Below are 21,921 nucleotides of genomic sequence, written 5' to 3' on the forward strand. Positions count from 1 at the left end.
TTACAGCCATGAAGTCACAGATACAGACAGAGAAGGTAATTGCGGGCACAGCTGTCTCCCTTCCATTACGGCACATTTATTTGGCCGTGCTGCTGCCAAGCCACCCGATGCCAGAGGCAGGAAAACAAAAAGAAGGGAGGGGAGGGGAAACGAACGATGGGAAGCAAAATAATGCCTAGGCTCAAATGCCACCGAAATGGGATCTAATAAGGCTCCAGCGGGGATGCGAACACTGCCATTCATTTTGGGGGAGAAACAAACATAGAAAGTCTGTTCTAGACTAGATGGGCACAGGTTTCTTGCTCACCGTGGTTTTGGCATCCCATTCTCAGCAATATTTCCCTCGGATGCTGCAGACAACTTGATGCCCATGATTTATTTTGGACCACAACACTCCCCGCTCCCCCAAATCAAATCAAACAGAAGGCACTAGGTTAACGAAAGCTGACATACAGCAACAATACTTATTAATAATAGTAATACTAATAATAATTGTATACTGCCCTATATCAACAGGAATCAGGGCAGTTATAACATAAAATCTCAATATAAAAATACATAATAAAAATTAAAAAAAAACAACCCAGTTACACCCCTCCCCATTTAAAAAGGGCATTGGATGTCAATCAACCCAAGGCCTGGCTAAAGAGGAACCTTTTCACTTGGTGCCTAAAGGTGTATAATGAAGGCACCAGGCGATACTCCCTGGGGAGAGCATTCCACAGTTGGGGAGCCACTGCAGAGAAGGCCCTGTTCTTGTGTGGACCTCACCGGGTAGGTTCATACGGAAAGAGGCGGTCCTGAGCAGTTTAGGGCTTTACAGGTCAAAACCAGTACTTTGAATTAGGCCCAGAAACTAACAGGCAGCCAGTGCAGTCGGGCCAGGATTGGTGTAATAGGCTCAAACCCTTTTGGTCTGGTGAGCAACCTGAATTCTGCACTGGCTGAAGTTTCCGCAGCGTCTTCAGAGGCAGCCCTATGTACAATGCAGTAATCTAACTTTGAGGTTACCGGATCATAGACAACAGTAGTTATGCTATCCCTGTCCAGATAGGGCTGCGGCTGGGCCACCAGCCGAAGCTGATGGAAAGTACTGGGGCCACCTGAGCCTCAAGTGACAGCATTGTGATGGAGAAGCACTGCATGATAGCGGACACGGAGCAATGGATCCAAACTACAAGAAAGAAGATTCCACCTAAACATTAGGAAGAACTTCCTGACAGTAAGAGCCGTTCGACAGTGGAATTTGCTGCCAAGGAGTGTGGTGGAGTCTCCTTCTTTGGAGGTCTTTAAGCAGAGGCTTGACAACCATATGTCAGGAGTGCTCTGATGGTGTTTCCTGCTTGGCAGGGGGTTGGACTCGATGGCCCTTGTGGTCTCTTCCAACGCTATGATTCTATGATTTTATAAATTTCGATGCGCTGCTACTTAAGTATCCTTTTAATGGGAGATTTTGGAGGCCGGATCAGGGACTTCCTGCATGCTGAACACAAGCTCCACCGCTGAGCTATGGCCCTTCCCAAATCCCTTGGTAGTTTCTCAGAACAAGAGGGGAAATGGAAAAACACGAGCTATAAATATTGCTGGCTTTGCCGATGGGAGAGAGGAAAGTTCAGGGAACGAGTGCGGTGAAGGAATATGGAAGGGCAGAAACCCTGCCTTGGGTTTCAATGCCCACAGAGGAAGGGAAGAGGTTTTGAGGACACAGCAGATTGCGCCTTTGAGGTTCATAGTTCCAGGCCATAAATTCTCCCCGGCCGCTCGACTCGATGCCTCAATTGTCCGGTCCAGATGATCTCCGTTTCTCCGCACTTTGGGTTTCTCCAAGAGTGACTCTGCTGATTTGACCACATTGTCTGCTGTTGCAGCCAAGCCCAACACTTGAGAAGGAAGGGAAAACCTTACCCACAATCCACCGGGAATGATCCTCACAGCCACAAGGACAGGTGGGGAATGCCACAAATGAGAGGGGTCAGGATCCAAGTCTTCAGCTGGCCCTGTTGCAAAAAGAAACCTCATTGACAGACGTAGGGGTAGATTATCTTATCGAAGACTGATGCTCGTCCCACCACATGTTGCTGGCTGCCTGAGGCATCCCCGTCATTTTCTAACGTGCTGCACATCATCGTTCTCTGCCTGCGTTCCTCGGACATCTCAGAGCCACAGAGGTCCAGATGGTTCCTATTGAGGCTCTGTCTCGACACGCTAATGAGAGCCAGCCACAGCCCTTGCTCCTCGCATCGGGCATCTCCCCACACTAAGCGCCGTCATCTTCCATCGGAGACCAGAGTTTGTTTTCCTCCAGACAGGCCCACACAGCAGCTTCCCAAGTTTGTTAGGGAAGCTTGAACACGGAAGGGTGGAGTGGGGTCTCGCTTGCCAAAGCTGGCCTGTTGGAAGTTGGCCTTGGAAGTTCCCTACCCAACACCTCAAACAGGATCACACACCACCAGGGCTGTGTGTGTTCTAAAAGTTTGAAAACAGGAAAATGGAATCCTGCCATGTGTTGCAGGCCAGCAAATTTGTGTAACTTCTGCATTGCTGATTGAGGTTTCTGCTAATTGGAGGGGAGGGACAACAAACTACGCAGGGAACTGAAGAATCACAGGAATTCATGTTCCACCGCATTTCTGAAATCTCACCAGAAATCCTCACATATTTGAAGTCCATTTTTGCAGACACAGAAGCTTGCATCCAATTTCGTGCTAAGTAACCGCCCTGTTAGCACAAGGATTTCCGCCTGGGCTGCAGGACTCCCCCCTCCTCCCCCATGCACCCCCTAAAAATGGTCTGCGCGCTCTTCTGGAACAGATCTAGCAGGAGGGATGTCCCATTGCACAAGCAGAAATTCTTGCACCAACAGTATGTTTATTTAGAGTTACAGTGGGCAGAAGCCAAGTAGAAACTTGTACAAACTAAAAGTGCAGAACCATAGCATGCAATGAGCTCCCTGGTGCATTGCGTGATGGGGAGTAAAGAAGAGGAAAGGGATTAGACATGAGCAACTCAGCAAGTGTGAACTGAAGGAGCCAGAAGTGCACTCAGGGCACATTATTTTATAGCACCGTTAACATGCATGACACTTCTCAGAGGCCAAGGGGTTTGCAATCTAAGACAGTGATAGGGAATATCAGGCTGAGGGGCAAAAGACGGCCTTCTAGTCCTCTCCATACTCTCCAGGCCACATCTCCTCCTTAGTAATTCCCCTCACCTGTATCCTTCATGCCCTTCATTAGTGTGTGTCTGGCTGGAATTGGTCTTGGAACTCTGAGGTCTTTTGCTTGCCTGGGCAAAGCATAGAATTATGAAATCACAGAACTGTAGAGTTGGAATGGACCCAAAGGATCACTTAGTCCAACCCCATGCAATGCAGGAATCTCACATAAAGCATCCATGACACACACACACACACACACACACACACACGTGAGTGTAATAATAATAATAATAATAATAATAATAATAATAATAATAATAATAATTTATTATTTGTACCCTGCCCATCTGGCTACGTTTCCCCAGCCACTCTGGGCGGCTTCCAACAAAAATGAAAAATACACTAAAATGTCACATATTAAAAACTTCCCTGAAGTTTTTGTCTTCTGAATGTCAGGTAGTTGTTTATCGCTTTGACATCTGATGGGAGGGCGTTCCACAGGGCGGGCGCCACTACTGAGAAGGCCCTCTGCCTGGTTCCCTGTAACCTGGCCTCTCGCAGTGAGGGAACCACCAGAAGGCCCTCGGCGCTGGACCTCAGTGTCCGGGCTGAACGATGGGGGTGGAGACGCTCCTTCAGATATACTGGACCGAGGCCATTTAGGGCTTTAAAGGTCAGCACCAACACTTTGAATTGTGCTCGGAAACCTAGATCCCACACTTTTTCAAGCCACCGCTCCTTTGGCTCCATAAATTTATCTGCAGTTCCCCCTACCCCACCCTATAAAAAGCATTACTCAGAATAGTGGTTTGCATGACCCACTAATGAAGGTATCGACGCAATGAAATACAAAACGGGAACAATTAATTGCACCTTTATTGAAAATCCAATGAAAACAATTTAGTTTAATTAATTCAACAACATTGAGGGACTGGATCCAGTGATACCAGCTTTTCAAAGGCTGGTAGTCATTTATATCTGCAGTGTCCCCTTGCCTCTTAATGCCCTTCTAGGTAATCCCACTGTCCCCCCCCCGGGGGGGGGGGTACTGCCCACTTTGGGAAGCACTGACTTAGACGAAGGAAACAAGACAGGGAAAGCCCTGCGTGAAATTGAGCTCCCAAACCATTTAGCAGTTTATGAAACTGAGCCCGGCACACAATTGAGCAGGACACTCAAAGCATCCATTCTTTAAAAGGGTTGCAGGCTAGCGTTACCAAAAGTCATCCAACGCTAGCATGTCTTCCCATAAGCAAAAATAGTCTGGTGTTCGAAGATATGCCACCATTTTAATGGGAGGAAGAAATGTGCTACAAACTGCCAAATGAACACCCCAATTTGAACTTGGAAAATCCTTTTGATCAAGGTTGTTTGATGACACTCCCCACCTTGCAAAGTCAAGGAATTCAAACCCAGTCACTGAAATTAGCAAAAATAAACACAACTCATGGAAAATTAAAAAAAACAAACAAGGCCATGTTAGAAAAAACAACAGAAGATAAACATAACTTAATAAAAGTGCATGTGCTACCTACAGGTATTCTTTCTATATTTGAGTGTGTTAGAACAACCTGATTTTATGCAATTTAAGTCACGGACAGGTCAAGCCTGAAGCTCTTTTGCTGCTTCTATTCCTTTCTATGGGTTTGTATTCTACACCCTTACCAAGCTGCCTCAATTTCAACTGAATGCCACAAAATCATTGGGTACAGTTGCTTAATAACAACCACCCAAATGCATTTCAACTGCGAAACGCAGGTTTTGGGTTGTTGTTTTTTTCATAGGATAAAAATGAACTTAAGTTTCCCTTTAAGCAGGCATCAGTTGATAATTTTCACTTAATTCCCTGAAATTCAGGATACTTTCCCCAAATATTCTGCTTTAAATTATGAACCCTTAAAATCCATGCAGCATGTGGGGAGCAGCCATTGTACGAAGCAATCTGTCCGCCCTCACAAGTAAAGCATCATGGGAAATGTGGTTTCCCCAAAAGACTGTTCAATCATGTGAAAATATGGCTCGTCGTCATATCAAATGATGGCTAGAAACAATATTTAAATACACGAACATTGTAAACATAAGCTTCTTCTCACAGTAATACAAAGCTGGCAAAACACCTGGACCGTATATAAACTAACCTGCATCTTACTATGGATAGAAAAGTGTTTGGGATGCAGGTCAACAGGCTCAGGTGTGGCATACAAAAGGTACAAACCAATCATAAAGGTAGTGGGAAATCAGAATGGGCAGTAAACAGTTCAAAAATTTGCAAGTTGGCACAATGATTTGGGTTCACCATGGAAATCTTAAGATCTCAAAGTCATCCACCACTAAAGGATGCAAGGCTGTTGCATCCAGCTGATCATTCCAAACATGTTTAATGGCTCTGCTGCTTAATTACTGTAATGAAGAAACAAAGCATCTCACGGTAAGCGCCTGATATACAGCACCAAGAATTGAAAAAAATTCCACCTCCCTTTACTGAATAAAGGCACAGTCCCACAAAGATCATGATTGCAAAATAATCACCAGATAAAATAGCATCTAAGTCTGCAAAATGGCATGCTCTAAAACCAAGGAGCTGGGCTCTGGGCCAGTCAAATCTCATGCTACACTAAGCTAGTCATTAATTTGCCAAAGCGCCTTTTACCGCTGAGTCAAAATGGGGCTTGGAGATGTCCCATGAGTACTTTTGTCCCCCAAAACTAACACCTCTTTGGGGCTTGCTTTTTTTTTTTTTTTTTTTTTTGGCATGCCTTTGCAAAAAAAAAGTGAGGAAGAGGGAACATGTCCTTGTTGCCAGTTCTCCTTCATCCCAATCTAGTCAAGTAAACAGCAGACAAGCCAGGCAAAATGTGATAGGGGTTCCACATCTGGAAGGAAGCATTGCTGAAAGTAATATAGTACAAATGGACAACATCATAACCAGATGTGCATCTTAAGTTGGGTGCATCTTAAGTTGCAAATCTTGCAGAATGAAAGCCCCAAATACCTGGAAGACTTTCTCCTTCCCTACAGAACCTCTCAGGTGTTGAGATCGGCAGAGGGGCCCTCTTGGAAGTGCCTCCACCCTTAAAGGCTTGCAGGGAGCGGTGGCCCAGAAGAGGGCCTTCTCTGTGGTGGCCCCTAAGCTGTGGAACTCCCTGCCCACATAACAGTGGCTGGCACCTTCATTGTACAGCTTCCAATGAATGCTGAAGATGCACTGCTTTACCCTGGCTTTTCACCCTTGAGGTGTACTGTTTTGGGACCCACCGTATTTTTATGATTGCAAGTTGCTTTAAATGTTGTGTTTTAATGCTGCAACCTGCCCTGAGACCTTAGGGTGAAGAGCGTAATAAATGATAAAAACTAGAGCAAGACCCATAAAGAAGGCTGATCGCCGAAGAATGGATGCTTTTGAATTCTGGTGCTGGAGGAGACTCTTGAGAGTCCCATGGACTGCAAGAAGATCAAACCTCTCCATTCTGAAGGAAATCAGCCCTGAGTGCTCACTGGAAGGACAGATCCTGAAGCTGAGGCTCCAATCCTTTGGCCACCTCATGAGAAGAGAAGACTCCCTGGAAAAGACCCTGATGTTGGGAAAGATGGAGGGCACAAGGAGAAGGGGACGACAGAGGACGAGATGGTTGGACAGTGTTCTCGAAGCTACAAACATGAGCTTGACCAAACTTCGGGAGGCAGTGGAAGACAGGAGTGCCTGGTGTGCTCTGGTCCAGGGGGTCATGAAGAGTCAGACACGACTAAACGACTAAACAAACAAGAGCAAGACAGGGAGCATCAGCCCAGCAAAGTAGTCATGTGTCCAATAAGTGATCCCTGATTGGCTGTGTAGTCACTCATGATCCAAAATATCATAGAAATGTAGAGTTGGAAGGGACCCTGAGGGTCATCTAGCTCAATCCCTTCCAATGCAGGATCACACCTGTTTCAGAGTCGTGAGTTTGAGCCCCTTGTTAGGCATAATATTCCTGCAAGCGGTGGGTTGGCCTAGATGACCCTGTAGCCCATTCCAGCTCTAAAATTCTATGATTCTGGTGTGGTTGTTTGGTTTTGTAAAGTATGTGTGATGAAGCAGGGTAACAACACCTGCAAAAAAAGAGAAGTTCTAAATATGGGGAATAGTGGATAGGATTTTTCAAAGATTCCACTTACTCCCCACCCCCACCCTATGCACTGGAAAAGGAACCTCATCTAAATTTGGCACAGCATTACTTTTTTTCCAAACTAATTTGCTCTAAAAGTGCAATTAGCAGGCAATATACATGTGAGTAATATTAAAGTACAGCTAAAACACATTTTTGTCTGTAGACGTTCAGAGAACCTAATGGGTCTTCTGGCTGAAATGCAAAAACTGCCCCTGAATTCAAATTCAGGTGCTGGAGAAAACACTTAATCTGACACTTAATTCACAAATGTTACTTCTGGATCGCAAGTTTCTCACGGAGTCCAGTAATTCCAGAGCGAATAATGATAAATCGGCAAATTCAACTTTTAGAACTAGCTTTGACGTAAGACACATGGTTATGCCGAGGTAAATTTGGAATGGCACTGAACTACTGTGTTCAACACCAGAAAAACCCAAGGTAAGGAGGATTGGATTCTTCCTATAAACTATTACATCACATCTAAAACTTGTTTTATGAAGTAATTCTTGGTAATAAATCAATCATATTCAGCTAAATAGACTGTATAGCCATAGGAACAATGAAGTTCAAACATTGCGGCTGTTTCTTTTTTCAATTATATTAAATATGTACAGTGTATCACAGGCATCTAAAACTGGCTTTTCAAAGAGGGGTGCCTCACGCTTTCCCTCTTAAGTATCTGTTTAGGAAAGACAGTAGAAATAGAAGGGGATTTCACTTCCAGGTCACTGGCACGAACCGACAGTGATTCCAATTAAGTCAATAGGTATTTGCCACTAGTTTAGATGGCCTGAAAAAGAGATCAGGCAAACCGATGCATTTTGAGTCCGGTTAATAACCACAATAGTCCAATGGCACCTCCACGTTCAGAAGCAGTAGTATATCTCAAAAATGCAAAGTTGTCGGTAACAGAAAAGGAAGAACTGCTGCATCTGGGTCGCTGCTGGAAGAAATAGAAAACTGGAAAATATGGATACACCAGTGCAGTGTAGTGGTTAAGAGTGCTGGAGTATGACCTAGGGGACCAGGGTTCGAATTTGCACTCAGCCAGGAAGCTCACGGGGTGACCTTGGCCCAGTCACTGCCTCTTGGCCTAACCTTGCAGGGCTGTTGTGAGGATGAAACAGGGAGAAAGAGAGCATATATGCTGCCCTTGAGCTCCTTGAAGGAAAGGCAGGATAAAAATGTGAGATAAATAAATAAATTAATTAATTAATAAATATTGGCCCCAATCCAGCAGGTATAGTGATTCACTGGTCACAAGCTGCCAAGGCAGGTCAGTTCCCTTATGGCTGAATAAACACAGCAACTAAAAGTGCTAGTCTAAATTTTCAATTATTGTTAGTCATAAAATGCATCATTTGCAAATCATGCTTTGCCTACATTACCATGAGTGGACTTCAGGATTCTCCCCAAGATACTGCTGTATTCTATTCATTCCCTTGAAGCACAGTGCAGTTTTCTTTCAAAAAGTCAATGAGCATGCAAGGCAGTATCCTCAAATCTGCCACAAATCAGGATACTGCCCGATTCCAGTGGTACAGATTAAGCTCCTCATACTTTAGCAGAACTTCACTGCAATTTAGAGGGGGCTTATCAAAATCACCTCCATTGCTCAGCATTTTCTTCTTCCAGTCCTAAGCCCTTTCGGGAATTCAGTCAGCTAACACAAACATTGGAGATCGTATGGCTTGAGCTCCAAGCAGCAATTTCTGCAACCGGCTTCTCGGGGGCGCTACGTCAGTTTCTTCATTCTGCGGTTTTGTTTGTCAATATTCATGGTGGCTCGATCCACAGAAGAAGTGATGCCATCAAGGGCTTCGTCCTGCCTTTCCAGTTCCGTCTCCGTTTCCAAGGCCAGGCTCTTGAGTTTCCGGAGAATCTGTTCAGAAAAGACACCAAGATCAATTTATCAGCAACACTTGGTTAAAAGCTATGCCAGCAATTAGCACAATAACCTTTAAAACCTTTCAGATTCTTTACTGCGGGGTGAGGAGAATAGAAAAAATACACTCTTGGAAGAGACCTAGAACTTATCTAAAATCCCAAATAATTTATAATTTATAATAATTTATTCCTCTGATTAATTGATAAGAGGACTGTCTTCCACCAAGGAGCGAGTGGATGTATGCATGTGAAACCAATCTCATAGAATCATAGAGTTGGAAGAGACCACAAGGGCCATCGAGTCCAACCCCCTGCCAAGCAGGAAACACCATCAGAGCACTCCTGACATATGGTTGTCAAGCCTCTGCTTAAAGATCTCCAAAGAAGGAGACTCCACCACACTCCTTGGCAGCAAATTCCACTGTCGAACAGCTCTTACTGTCAGGAAGTTCTTCCTAATGTTTAGGTGGAATCTTCTTTCTTGTAGTTTGGATCCATTGCTCCATGTCCGCTTCTCTGGAGCAGCAGAAAACAAGCTTTCTCCCTCCTCTACGTGACATCCTTTTATATATTTGAACATGGCTATCATATCACCCCTTAACCTCCTCTTCTCCAGGATAAACATGCCCAGCTCCCTTAGCCGTTCCTCATAAGGCATCGTTTCCAGGCCTTGGACCATTTTGGTTGCCCTCCTCTGGACACGTTCCAGTTTGTCAGTGTCCTTCTTGAACTGTGGTGCCCAGAACTGGACACAGTACTCCAGGTGAGGTCTGACCAGAGCAGAATACAGTGGCACTATTACTTCCCTTGATCTAGATGCTATACTCCTATTGATGCAGCCCAGAATTGCAATCTGTTTATTATTATTTTTGTGCTGGATGAGGCAGCATAGATTGGGAAATTCTGTCGATAAAGGATCAATATCAGAAGACTGACAAGACAAGGGTCTTCTAGTCCCAAACCCCTATTATTTCAATGTATGACACGTACAAGATATGGTGCTCAATTTCAATTATTTGTGATAGGCACTGATGGAGTATCTTCACAACGTTGCTTTCCAGAAAAAATGGCTTGTTTTTGAACATGTGTGGAGGTATGCAGGCACTCTCTCACATAAACACACACACAATTTTATTGTTGCTTGTACCCAGGCATCGTTAACAAACATTTCAACCTGAACAGACAGTATTAAAAATTATTAGTAAGTGAATTTCCTATGTATGCTTACTCCAAAGTAACTACAACTGTGTACAGTGAGGTTTGCTTCCAGTCAAGTGTGCCTATGATTTCCACCTCAGTAGCTAAAACATCAATTCTATTTGTTCTGCCTTAATAACTTTTCCATCTGCAATGTAATGACCAACTGAGGCATAGGCAGCATCAGTAAAATAAAAAGGGAGTAAAATAAAAATCCATTCTTTTTTTCCAGCAGCTGACAACAGCTGGATTAAATCCTCCTCTTTCAGCAGCTTTGCAGCTAGGGCTGCTTCGTGTGAGAATGAGGTTTGACTCTGAGGTTGGGCCAAGTTGGGGGAGAGAGAAAGAGGTGGCTATTTTGGTGGAGTAAAATGATGACAAGATGTCTGGTCATTGAAGCCTGGGCTCAACCGGTTTCCTAAAAGATTCAATGCCCTTTTAAAAAAATCAAACTCTACTTTGGACAGAGGCATTACAAATCAAAACTGAAAACCTCATTTTACTGTACAACATGATAGCAAGTATTGGGTAATCAGCTCCCAAAAATCTGATAATCTGTCATTAACCAAGGAAACTCTGTTATGCAAACCAGCTAATTATAGACATTCAACAAGTGTCCCCATTTAGCCCCAAAACAGCATGATCCAATTAAAAAGCCTTTCAGGGAAAACATTGCTGAGCAGCTTCCTTCTCTGTGGCACTGAACTACATGCAAGGCAATTCATTCCCACTCTCTCAGTATCCATCTATACGGTCATGGAGTAAACCATGATATGGTCTGGGTTGTCAACATGTGAATTGCTCTATCAACAGCTGCAAACATGGGCACCAGAATGAGTTTCTACATTCTAGCAGGAGAGGACAGTACCTATCAACACTCATCATATGTCCTGTGCATCCCATTCCCTCATTTCTTGGAATTTCATTGCCTCTGGTAAAAGGAAAACTCTCAGCAGGAAGATACCTAATGGGTTTTGAGTTGCTAATCTGCAGTGATCCACCTCTAACTGGATGAAAATGGAGATGTGCCCTCTCTCAGCTACTCACACCTGTTCATTGGCCCTTCCTCCAATGACAGACCAAGGCAACATTCTCTATAAAGCTTATAGGACTTCTCTGCTAAGGCAACTAGAGCCCACTGTTGGAAGTTTGGGTGCAACTCAGCTTGAATAAAAGAGGTTTAGAAATAGAGTGGAAGGCTAACCTTTTCTCTGACATCATTTCCCCATTGGCATCTGGTTGGCCATCGTAAAAACAGGATGCTGGAATAGATGGGCCATTGGCCTGATCCAGTAGGCTCTTCTCATGAGCCCGGGAAAGTCTTAGTCAAGCCCTAGATAGCCACATTTCTCTGGAAACTTGCATTCTTTCAACAAACCCCAATCCTTCTGTATCTCATGAGCCTAAGCCAAAATTGCACTTAATTATTGTAAGATTAGGGTAGATCGATCAACCAAGTACCGTATTTTTCGCCCTATAGGACGCACTTTTTCCCCTCCAAAAATGAAGGGGAAATGTGTGTGCGTCCTATGGGGCGAATGCAGGCTTCGTGGACCTCTCCACAAGCAGCGGGAGCGCTCCCGCTGCTTGCAGAGAGTTGCCTGCATGCTGAAGCCTGCGCGTGCTGAGCTCAGCGCGTCCAGGCTTCGCGGACCTCTCAGCAAGCAGCGGGAGCCAGCGCTGGGCTCCCACGGCTTGCAGAGAGCTGCCTGTTCTGGGGGCTGGGGTTGGGGGAAGCTCGGGTTTCCCCCGTCCCAACCCCGCGCCTGGGGGGGAAATATTTTTTCCCCCTTTATTTCCCCCCAAAAAACTAGGTGCGCCTTATGGGACGGTGCATCCTATAGGGCGAAAAATACGGTATGTGGCACTGACTCGAAGTACTACCACCATTTCTGCTCTAGCGGAATACAGCTGGAGTTCAAAATCTAACAAGCTTTTACTGTCATAAGTAAAGGCTGCATTCTGCACACAGGTCCAGCACGTGAAGAAGCAACAAAATGCCTCAAGCTAAACATCCTACCTCACAGGCGATTCTGCTTGCTTTGTGCCAGAATTCTTCCTTGAGGCTGTGTGGGGAAAGAAAACCTCCACATGGGTTCTAAGGAGAGGGAGGCTCTGTTTTGTTGGCAGGAAGGGAGGGAATGTGTAACCAGAGTACAGGAGGCTGGGCAATTATGAGCCAGGAGGTCAAGAAGCAGGAATGTCAGGCAGATAAGAGGCAGAGGCAGTGTATGTGGTAGCTGTGAGCTGGAGGCCACATTAGTTTGAAAGAACTATGTTTTTGGTTTTTTTTAAATAGAGCTTGCATTCCATTTTGGTATGCATTTTTATGCTGAGTAATTCTGATTTGAAATAAGCAAGTATTTACACTTTCCTTCCCTCCTGCTCCTATGTTAGAACTAGCCAGACCCTAGCTGGGCAATACAAACAAGTTAACCATCTCCCTTCTAGACATTTATTCCATGCTCCACAAACCACACAGCAAGAAAGGAGGGAGTCCCTAGCTGAAAAATGGGAGCATAATAAGTATGCTGTGGACCAAGAAGCTGGGCTGCCCACCCTGCTCTCAGCCTGAACTGACGATGACGTACCTGTTTGAGTTCCTGAGTTTCGGACTCTGAAACCACCTGCTGTTGCTTCTGTATCTGAGCCTGCTGGCTTCCTCCTGCTCCTCGCGAGGAGGAGGGTGTTGGTCCGGCTTGCACTATGTTTCCTATCAGTCCTGTTGCTGCAAGAAGAAGATGGTAGGTTGGAATCCAGAAAAAACAACAGTGCTCGATATATTTTATTTGGAAAAATCCAAAGCTTTCTATTCATTAGGGTAACCATTTCACATACCATGGACACAACTGTACATTGATATAAATGTAGGCTGCCCAAAGCGGCAACCCTATATTGAGCCCATACCCACAGCTGTCAACGTTTCCATTTTTTAAAGGGAAATTCCCTTAGTCCGAATAGAATTCCTCGCAAGAAAAGGGAAAAGTTGACAGCTATGCCCATGCCCCACACCCCTTCCATAATGTGAAGGACTTTTCACCGGGGGGGGGGGGGCGGCGTTGATGGACACCTCTTTGCCCAGGCTCCATGTCACCAGCTGATGCCGTTGTGACAGCAAAATTCTCAGAACCATGATGTCAAAGTCAGCTGTTCCTCGGAGTGGGAGATCTTGACACGGGGATTACATTAACACATTTGTGTGCTGAAGAACAGGCAGTTCTACAGACTTGCAAAGGGCTGTGCGGCTTTCAACCAGCGTATTCTTGCTTAAAGAGATGGGGGGGGGGGGGAGAGATAGCAACACAGTGACACCTGCAGGATAAAACATGCTATTAACTGCAAACAAGACTTCATGTAGCAGATGGAACTGGGTGCGGCGAGGGTGGGGAGGAATCAAGACTTGCTAAGCATGGGGGTTACTCCCTCCATGCAAGAGCTTCCCATAAGGCTTCAGAGTTCACCACTGTTGAAAAGGGAATACTGGATGAGAGACCTTCCGTCTGCTGCAGAAATATAGTTTTCATATCCTGAGGTGGCAACGGCCTGCAATTGCTTGCTTAGGAAAAACTTATTCATGGGCTTTCCTGTAGGGCAGCGTGCACTAAAGGAAAATCTACAAGGCTTCCTGCAAAGGCAGAGGTCACCTTCTGATTTACCACTCATTGTGCATATTAGGCAAGCTCACTGGGTGGCTTGCATTCTAAAAAGTGGGTTGTGACTGGGCTGGTGGGAAGAGGCCAGGGGTGAACAACTAGCAGGGATGGATCTGAATAACTAGATGAAGGTTTAATGGGCAACATGCATAAGTAATACATGTGGACGACACCACAGTGCTCACTTATAACTTCCAAGCTAATGTCCACATGCTATCTGCCTTTGCCATAGGTGGATAGGACTTGGAGTACATGAACAAGCCCAGAGTACAAGAGCCTGTAGGGGAGATGGGCGCTCCCATTTCTGGAGAAAGGGAAACAGGAAAGGGGGGGGGCGCAACTTCCATCCTGGCGCAAATCCCACAAAACAGCCCCCTACCCTCTCATGCCCAAGACTCATCTTCCTCTTGGCGTTTGGTAAAGGAGGCCCAAGTTGTCTGCAGCCTATTGCAACTCTGAACTTCCCTCGCTCTATTATTTGGAAAGCTGCATTAACTTTTCTCTTAACGTCAGTGCTGATGCCCTTTTACTCCTCTCCCTCAGTGCTGATTAACCAGCAGGGTGCAGATCCTCTGAAAACCACTTGCAAAGGCAGTCAGCTAGCCAACCTCAGAACAAAAATGTAAGCCGGATGATATTGGGGTCCCGGAGTGAATCCACATGGTAGACTCCTGAAACAGCAAACCACCTGTGGTTTATTTAAAGCGCTGGCTCCTATCATGGCATCTGATACCAGCTAAATGTGGCAATTAAAAGGCATTATTTGCAACGCAGATAGTTGCAGGTGCTTAGCACCAGGAGTATCTCGTTCTTGAAATGCTCTGAGTACTCCCCCACCCCAACCTGTGGTCCTTGCTGGAAGGGAGGAGGACAACACATTTTAGAGGAAGCTGCCACTGCCATATAGCATCCTCCACCACCCCGACAGCTGTGGGGCAACGGGCCAGAAAGTGCGTCGGAAGCTGAAGCTCGCTCTTGGTTTCGAAGGACCCATGCCAAAACGTCTGGCCCTGTGACAGAGCCTGCTCCACTGCTCTGGATTGTGTTACTTAATGTAAAAGGCAGACACAAAAGCTAAGGCTAAAAATAAAAGCTTCTAAATCCCCACAGGAGTAATTACTGCAAACTCTTAATCCCCTGGAATTATTTGGTTATCGCAGCATTAGCTCCTGAGCTGGGACCCAGGCAGATCTGCTACAAGAGAACCATTCATACCGGTATAAATTTAAACTTTGTCTGAAATCATCAGCTTGTGCCCAGTGAATCAAACTCCTGGTACAGGTGTAACACTGTAATTTCCACAGTAACACACTGGCTAAAACTTGTTTCTGTGTGTGTGCTAGGGATGTTCTGCAACTTCCCCTTTCAGGTGCCTCTACTAAAACTTTAGCTGCTTGGTATACACTGCTTTATAAGAATACGTTCAGGATGGGAATCAGGCACACAGACAAAGACTCAAGTGCGGGGAAATATGGCAAGTGCGGGGCAGCACCATACTCGGACAACTGTGAATTCTGCTGGAGCTCTGGTTTTAGTTAGGGTAGATGGTGATCTCACATTCTGAGTTGCTGAGCTGAGACTCAACACAGATCCATCAAAGTCGCTCCTCTCCGCATAAAATTAATTCATTCAATCAAATTTGTTATACCTTCCTAATAAGAGGTGGCAAGTTTTTTCTAAGGCAGACAGTGGACCCAAGTTGGAAGAGGACATATACTCAAATTTTGTTCAATGTGGCTCCTACAAGGTCGAGGAGTAAGAAGATAACACAATAAACTTGCCAATACCGTTGGTAGGCATTTCACACCTTTTTTTAAAAAAAAAAGGATACACAAACATTTGAGATGTACATGTGAACTTGCAATGTGCACATGCTGCAAACTTGGTTCTGACAATGTACATTTTCCAGGGAAGAGGAATAGAATCATAGAATCATAGAGTTGGAAGAGACCACAAGGGCCTTCGAGTCCAACCCCCTGCCAAGCAGGAAACACCATCAGAGCACTCCTGACATATGGTTGTCAAGCCTCTGCCTAAAGACCTCCAAAGAAGGAGACTCCACCACACTCCTTGGCAGCAAATTCCACTGTCGAACAGCTCTTACTGTCAGGAAGTTCTTCCTAATGTTTAGGTGGAATCTTCTTTCTTGTAGTTTGGATCCATTGCTCCGTGTCTGCTTCTCTGGAGCAACAGAAAACAACCTTTCTCCCTCCTCTATGTGACATCCTTTTATATATTTGAACATGGCTATCATATCACCCCTTAACCTCCTCTTCTCCATGCTAAACATGCCCAGCTCCCTTAGCTGTTCCTCATAAGGCGTCGTTTCCAGGCCTTTGACCATTTTGGTTGCCCTCCTCTGGACACGTTCCAGTTTGTCACATGGCTCCCTGCCATGTGTACATAAAGTAGACAATATGTATATACTTTTCCCAGTGTGTACAGAAGCACCAAGTTAAGGAAGATGCTGTATCTGACAAATGATGGGTAGCCTCAAATGTTAAGAATTCCAAAGAGCCTCAAAACCTTTATTTGAGTCTAAATTCTATCAGAATTATAATAATACAATGGTTTTTAATTCCTTCCACTTGCCTCATTTCCTCACGTTCTGCACCTATCAGCAATAGTTTTGATTTATTTTCACAAACATGAGAGCAACAAGGGGAGGCTCAGGTTCATTCCCCAACATCTCCAGAAATCTCAGGGAGCAGGGCTGGGAAGAACCTCTGGGCGGGACTATGGGAGGCACTGCAGGTAGCAGGAGCAGACAACCATCAGCTGAATGAACTGGCAGCCTGATTCAATACATGGTGCCTTCATACGAAAAGTGTCCTCACAATACAAGGCATGCGCAGCAAAATTAACTACCCTGAGCAATATGGGGCACACCTTCCTCCAGAGCCTCTAGGTTAGTGTCTCTCAATAATCATTCAGTTCTAGGGAATTCTACCTTGGAATAAAGGCTGACCTGATGTCCCAGGAAGCTACAGTGTGGTGCAGTGGGAAGAAGGGCTTTGAGTCTCAAAGAGTCAAGGTCAACTCATCCAAGGTGGAATTTGCTGCCAAGGAGTGTGGTGGAGTCTCCTTCTTTGGAGATCTTTAAGCAGAGGCTTGACAACCATATGTCAGGAGTGCTCTGATGGTGTTTCCTGCTTGGCAGGGGGTTGGACTCGATGGCCCTTGTGGTCTATTCCAACTCTATGATTCTATGATTCTAAGGTCATGAAGCTCACTGGGCGGCATTTGGCAAGTCATTCTCTCTAGTTTGGTGTTCGTGTACGCATATTGTCCTATTGACATCTCTGGCAAAATCTAATTTGTGCTTACACTGTGGCAACAGGGAGAAGGGCCATAGAACACATGTTTGCATAAAAAGGTCCCCACTTTAACCCACAGTATCTTTAGGAAGAGCTGGGAAAGACTGGTGTCTGAGCTAGCTGGATCAATAAGCTGACTTGGTATAAGCCCAGCCCCCTGCCAAAGCAAGCAGACACCAGAATTCTGGAAGGGAGGGAGCAAGACAATGGACTGTAGCATCCAAGCATCCTCATCAAATCAAGTTTTGGCAATGCCAATGCATTTCAGCTCAGGTGCAATTCTCCTTTCTGGGAACTGTTCCATGAAAGTGTCTGCCACTTTCAACAAGAAACCTATGGCTCAAATGCCCTGGGATATTCCCAGACACAAGGCTTTTTAAAAAGCCGAAAATACTTTTGAGATATTTCCTTGACGATTTTGCTCACTGCAGTTTAAAGCAGGTTAAAACAAACTGAAAAATAAGTCATGTCAGACTAACCTGATCTCATTTTTTGACAGAATTACAAGCCTGGTAGATGAAGGGAACGCAGTGGATGTAGTCTACCTTGATTTCAGCAAGGCATTTGACAAGGTGCCCCATGATATTCTTGTAAAGAAGCTGGTAAAATGCGGTCTTGACTATGCTACCACTCAGTGGATTTGTAACTGGCTGACTGACCGGACCCAAAGGGTGCTCATCAATGGTTCCTCTTCATCCTGGAGAAGAGTGACTAGTGGGGTGCCACAGGGTTCTGTCTTGGGCCCGGTCTTATTCAACATCTTTATCAACGACTTGGATGATGGACTCAAGGGCATCCTGATCAAATTTGCAGATGACACCAAACTGGGAGGGGTGGCTAACACCCCAGAAGACAGGATCACACTTCAAAACGACCTTGACAGATTAGAGAACTGGGCCAAAACAAACAAGATGAATTTTAACAGGGAGAAATGTAAAGTATTGCACTTGGGCAAAAAAAATGAGAGGCACAAATACAAGATGGGTGACACCTGGCTTGAGAGCAGTACATGTGAAAAGGATCTAGGAGTCTTGGTTGACCACAAACTTAACATGAGCCAACAGTGTGACGCGGCAGCTAAAAAAGCCAATGCAATTCTGGGCTGCATCAATAGGAGTATAGCATCTAGATCGAGGGAAGTTATAGTGCCACTGTATTCTGCTCTGGTCAGACCTCACCTGGAGTACTGTGTCCAGTTCTGGGCACCACAGTTCAAGAAGGACACTGACAAACTAGAACGTGTACAGAGGAGGGCAACCAAAATGGTCAAAGGCCTGGAAACAATGCCTTATGAGGAACGGCTAAGGGAGCTGGGCATGTTTAGCCTGGAGAAGAGGAGGTTAAGGGGTGATATGATAGCCATGTTCAAATATATAAAAGGATGTCACATAGAGGAGGGAGAAAGGTTGTTTTCTGCTGCTCCAGAGAAGCGGACACGGAGCAATGGATACAAACTACAAGAAAGAAGATTCCACCTAAACATTAGGAAGAACTTCCTGACAGTAAGAGCTGTTCGACAGTGGAATTTGCTGCCAAGGAGTGTGGTGGAGTCTCCTTCTTTGGAGGTCTTTAAGCAGAGGCTTGACAACCATATGTCAGGAGTGCTCTGATGGTGTTTCCTGCTTGGCAGGGGGTTGGACTCGATGACCCTTGTGGTCTCTTCCAACTCTATGATTCTATGATTCTATGATTCTAAGATTGTGCCATTGGCCCGAGAAAGACTGGACTTGAAGCAGAACCATCCATGACTTTTTTATATTAGACAGTCGAAGGATATACATGGCTCTTACTATTAATAATAGTAATAACGACAACCTGTGTTGCAGGTTAGGGCAAAAAGAAGGACCTCAGTTTCCAGAGGTTTAAGATTACTGGTTTAAAATGCCAGAGAAGACTGAATGATAGCAATTTGCACCTAAAATTGTGGGTCTCTTGATTCTGACAGGTGAACAAGTTACCTTGGTAAAACGAAGTGCTCTTTCAGAGATTATGTTCAGCTAAGAGGCAAGTGCACACAATTCATGCTATTCACAGTTTGATCTCAGCGCACCATTCAACAGACAACAGCTAGTTACAAGGCAGCAATAGTATGCCCATGCGTCACTTCATACAGGGACTCTACAAGAAGTCTCTGAATTGCCTTGATCTGTGAATAAGACAGACAGATCTACTTGCTTCCTCCCTGCTCTACCACTTTAGGAAAATTAATTTTTTGTTTATGTAAAAAGAGATGGGGAAGAGAAAACACTGGCGGGTAAGATGTGGTGGTAGACTACCATCTAGTGGCAGTGCAACGTCAATGGCAAAATAATATAGAGAATGAAAGAACAAGCAAAATGACTGGAGCAGCTTTTGGGGGAATTGCAAAAAGTCAAAATTTCCACCACCTCTTGCTTTCTGTTATTGATATTTCCTACTTAACAGTAAAAACACTTTTTGGTTGGTGTGTAAAAAATAAAACTGACTGAAATATAGAAGTAGCAAAGAGGAGAGAGTTAAGATCCGGACCACAAAAGAAGTTCTTTATGTAACAGCAGTTGTCACATCAGGAACTAAACACCAATTTGCCAGGATGTAGCTCAGTGCTTAAAAAACCAGCAGGTTGTTTTTCCTCTGAGTTGTTAACGCTGACATTTTACCGCCAGGTGCCTGGGAGTTATTTCCTTTAAAATTAATAAGCTTTTCCAAGCACTGGACCTCAGCGACTGGTCAACAAGAGAACGTTTTAATCCCTGCTGAAATCTAATTTTAGCATGGGGCACAACAGAGCACAGCTTCTTAACAGATTGGCTTGTGATTGCATTGTATGTTTCTGAGTGCTGGAAAATTCTCTTAAAACAAAGTGTTTGCAAAACCAGATTCCTCCCAACTGCTTAAGGAAGAAACACACAATCAAAGACTAAGATGCACAGGGTCTTCTGTAATATAACCCAAATTTTGTGCTTAATTGTTCAAAACAGCCTACTCACAGTTCCAAAATTTGGAATTTCCATAGAATAATTAAGACAGGAAATGATGGAAATGACAAAAAGAACACACAGGAATTTCACAGAAAGATGTGTTGCATTATGGTAATAGAAGGCTGGAGATGTAGATTCCATCCGGTCTTGTGTGTGCTGTGGAATGGGCTTACATCACCCATGTTTGGAGGTAGCAGTTAAAATGGGTCTATATGTAAGGATATCTGTAAGGCTGAGCAATCTCCAGTTTAAGCAAATTATGAAAGGAGGACATTCATTCAGTGAGATTCCTCCAAGATTATTTCAGTAATGTCCCAGTGGTACTCTCTTGCATCTAAAACTGTACTGCAGAACTACCAGAAGAATATTATTTGAATGGGCTAAGGAGGACAAAACATTTGAGAACTAACAATCAGCAAATTCCTAGTCCAAATTCTACTGCAGCCACAAACTCATCAGCAATTGCTGATATTAATGCAAACCTGCCTTAATGCATTGTTGTAAGAATTACTGAGATGATGTATTTGAGGTGCTCTGAATACTCTTAAAATGCCATGTATTATTATTGCTAATACGTGTTCTCAATAAATGCACTAAATTTATTTAACAGATGGTTAGTTCTGTTGATTAATATGCAGGATTAGTGATCATCTTCTCTCTGCCCTTTACCTGCTTGCCAAATGGAAGCGCCAACATCTTCCTGATGAGTCTTCCTTGTCCCAGCAAATGCCAAAGCATCTTCCATGAACTGTATTTTCTTGCTGAACTGCATCTCTAAGATGGGGATGGCTTCCGGCATCTTTGCTGACAGCAGCCGATAGCTGATGTCTGGTTTCCCAATGAACCTCTGGCGGACGCTTATTTCATATGGTGTGTGAACTTTGACATCGTCTACATCCTTCTTGTCAAACCAGTGAAGGAGCTGAGAGTTGGAATCGCTGATCTCCAGGCCAGAAGCCAGGAGGGCGAGTTTGCCTGGCTTGACGTTGGAATCTGTCCTTTCAGTGATAATAACTGGGATTCGCAATATTACTCCATCCTTGTTTCCAGAATCAGAAACGGCAGGGATTTCCTTGGGCTTTACGTTTAATGGCCCCTTCAACAGTTTGCTACCAAATGGCCACCAAGCGGGAGATTCCAGTTCTGACAATAACCTAACAGGAAGAAACATACGCCATGATCAGAAACAGAAAGTTATATTGGCATCTCACACACTTTTCCTTGAAAAAGTGTGGTTTCAGCAAAAAACCCAGAAACTGCCTAGCTGGATCTGACTAAGGTCTAGCTACTCTAGGTCCAACGACAACCTGCAAGATTCTCCTAGAATACCCCACATGCAGGGCATGAAGGTGATGGCCACCCGCTTTTTTTTGTCCACAGCACTTCTATCATAGAGCTAATAGTTGTGGTTCGAGGACCCGACCCCCGCGGAGGAGGAATGAATACACGAGGACACGTGATATATGGTTTATGGGCATGAAAAGGCCGCAACTTTATTGGTTACAGCAGTGAAAAGGTATTGGCTTAGGCATTGGATATCCACCGCAGGGGTTGAATCACCAGTAGGCGGAGCCTGTTGATGCTAATTCAACTATAGGCTCT

At 44.7% G+C, this 21,921-nt stretch overlaps 1 protein-coding gene across 10 annotated transcripts in view; it reads right to left on the minus strand.

Annotated features, from left to right (window-relative positions):
• Nucleotides 1–4,015: 4,015 nt before the first annotated feature.
• SNAP47 (synaptosome associated protein 47) overlaps nucleotides 4,016–21,921 on the minus strand; it is a 33,713-nt gene continuing 15,807 nt past the window's right edge. For all 10 annotated transcript variants that reach the window (XM_083406656.1, XM_083406660.1, XM_083406659.1 and 7 more), the window contains exons 3-5: nucleotides 20,989–21,473; nucleotides 12,981–13,117; nucleotides 4,016–9,187 (exon numbers count right to left, since the gene is read on the minus strand). In XM_083406656.1, the coding sequence (XP_083262782.1) occupies nucleotides 9,041–9,187; nucleotides 12,981–13,117; nucleotides 20,989–21,473 (769 nt within the window). In that variant the 3' untranslated portion in view covers nucleotides 4,016–9,040. The remainder of the gene's footprint in view (nucleotides 9,188–12,980; nucleotides 13,118–20,988; nucleotides 21,474–21,921) is intronic.

Source organism: Podarcis tiliguerta (assembly GCF_965153285.1).
Source record: "Podarcis tiliguerta genome assembly, chromosome: 12".
Lineage (NCBI taxonomy): Eukaryota > Metazoa > Chordata > Lepidosauria > Squamata > Lacertidae > Podarcis > Podarcis tiliguerta.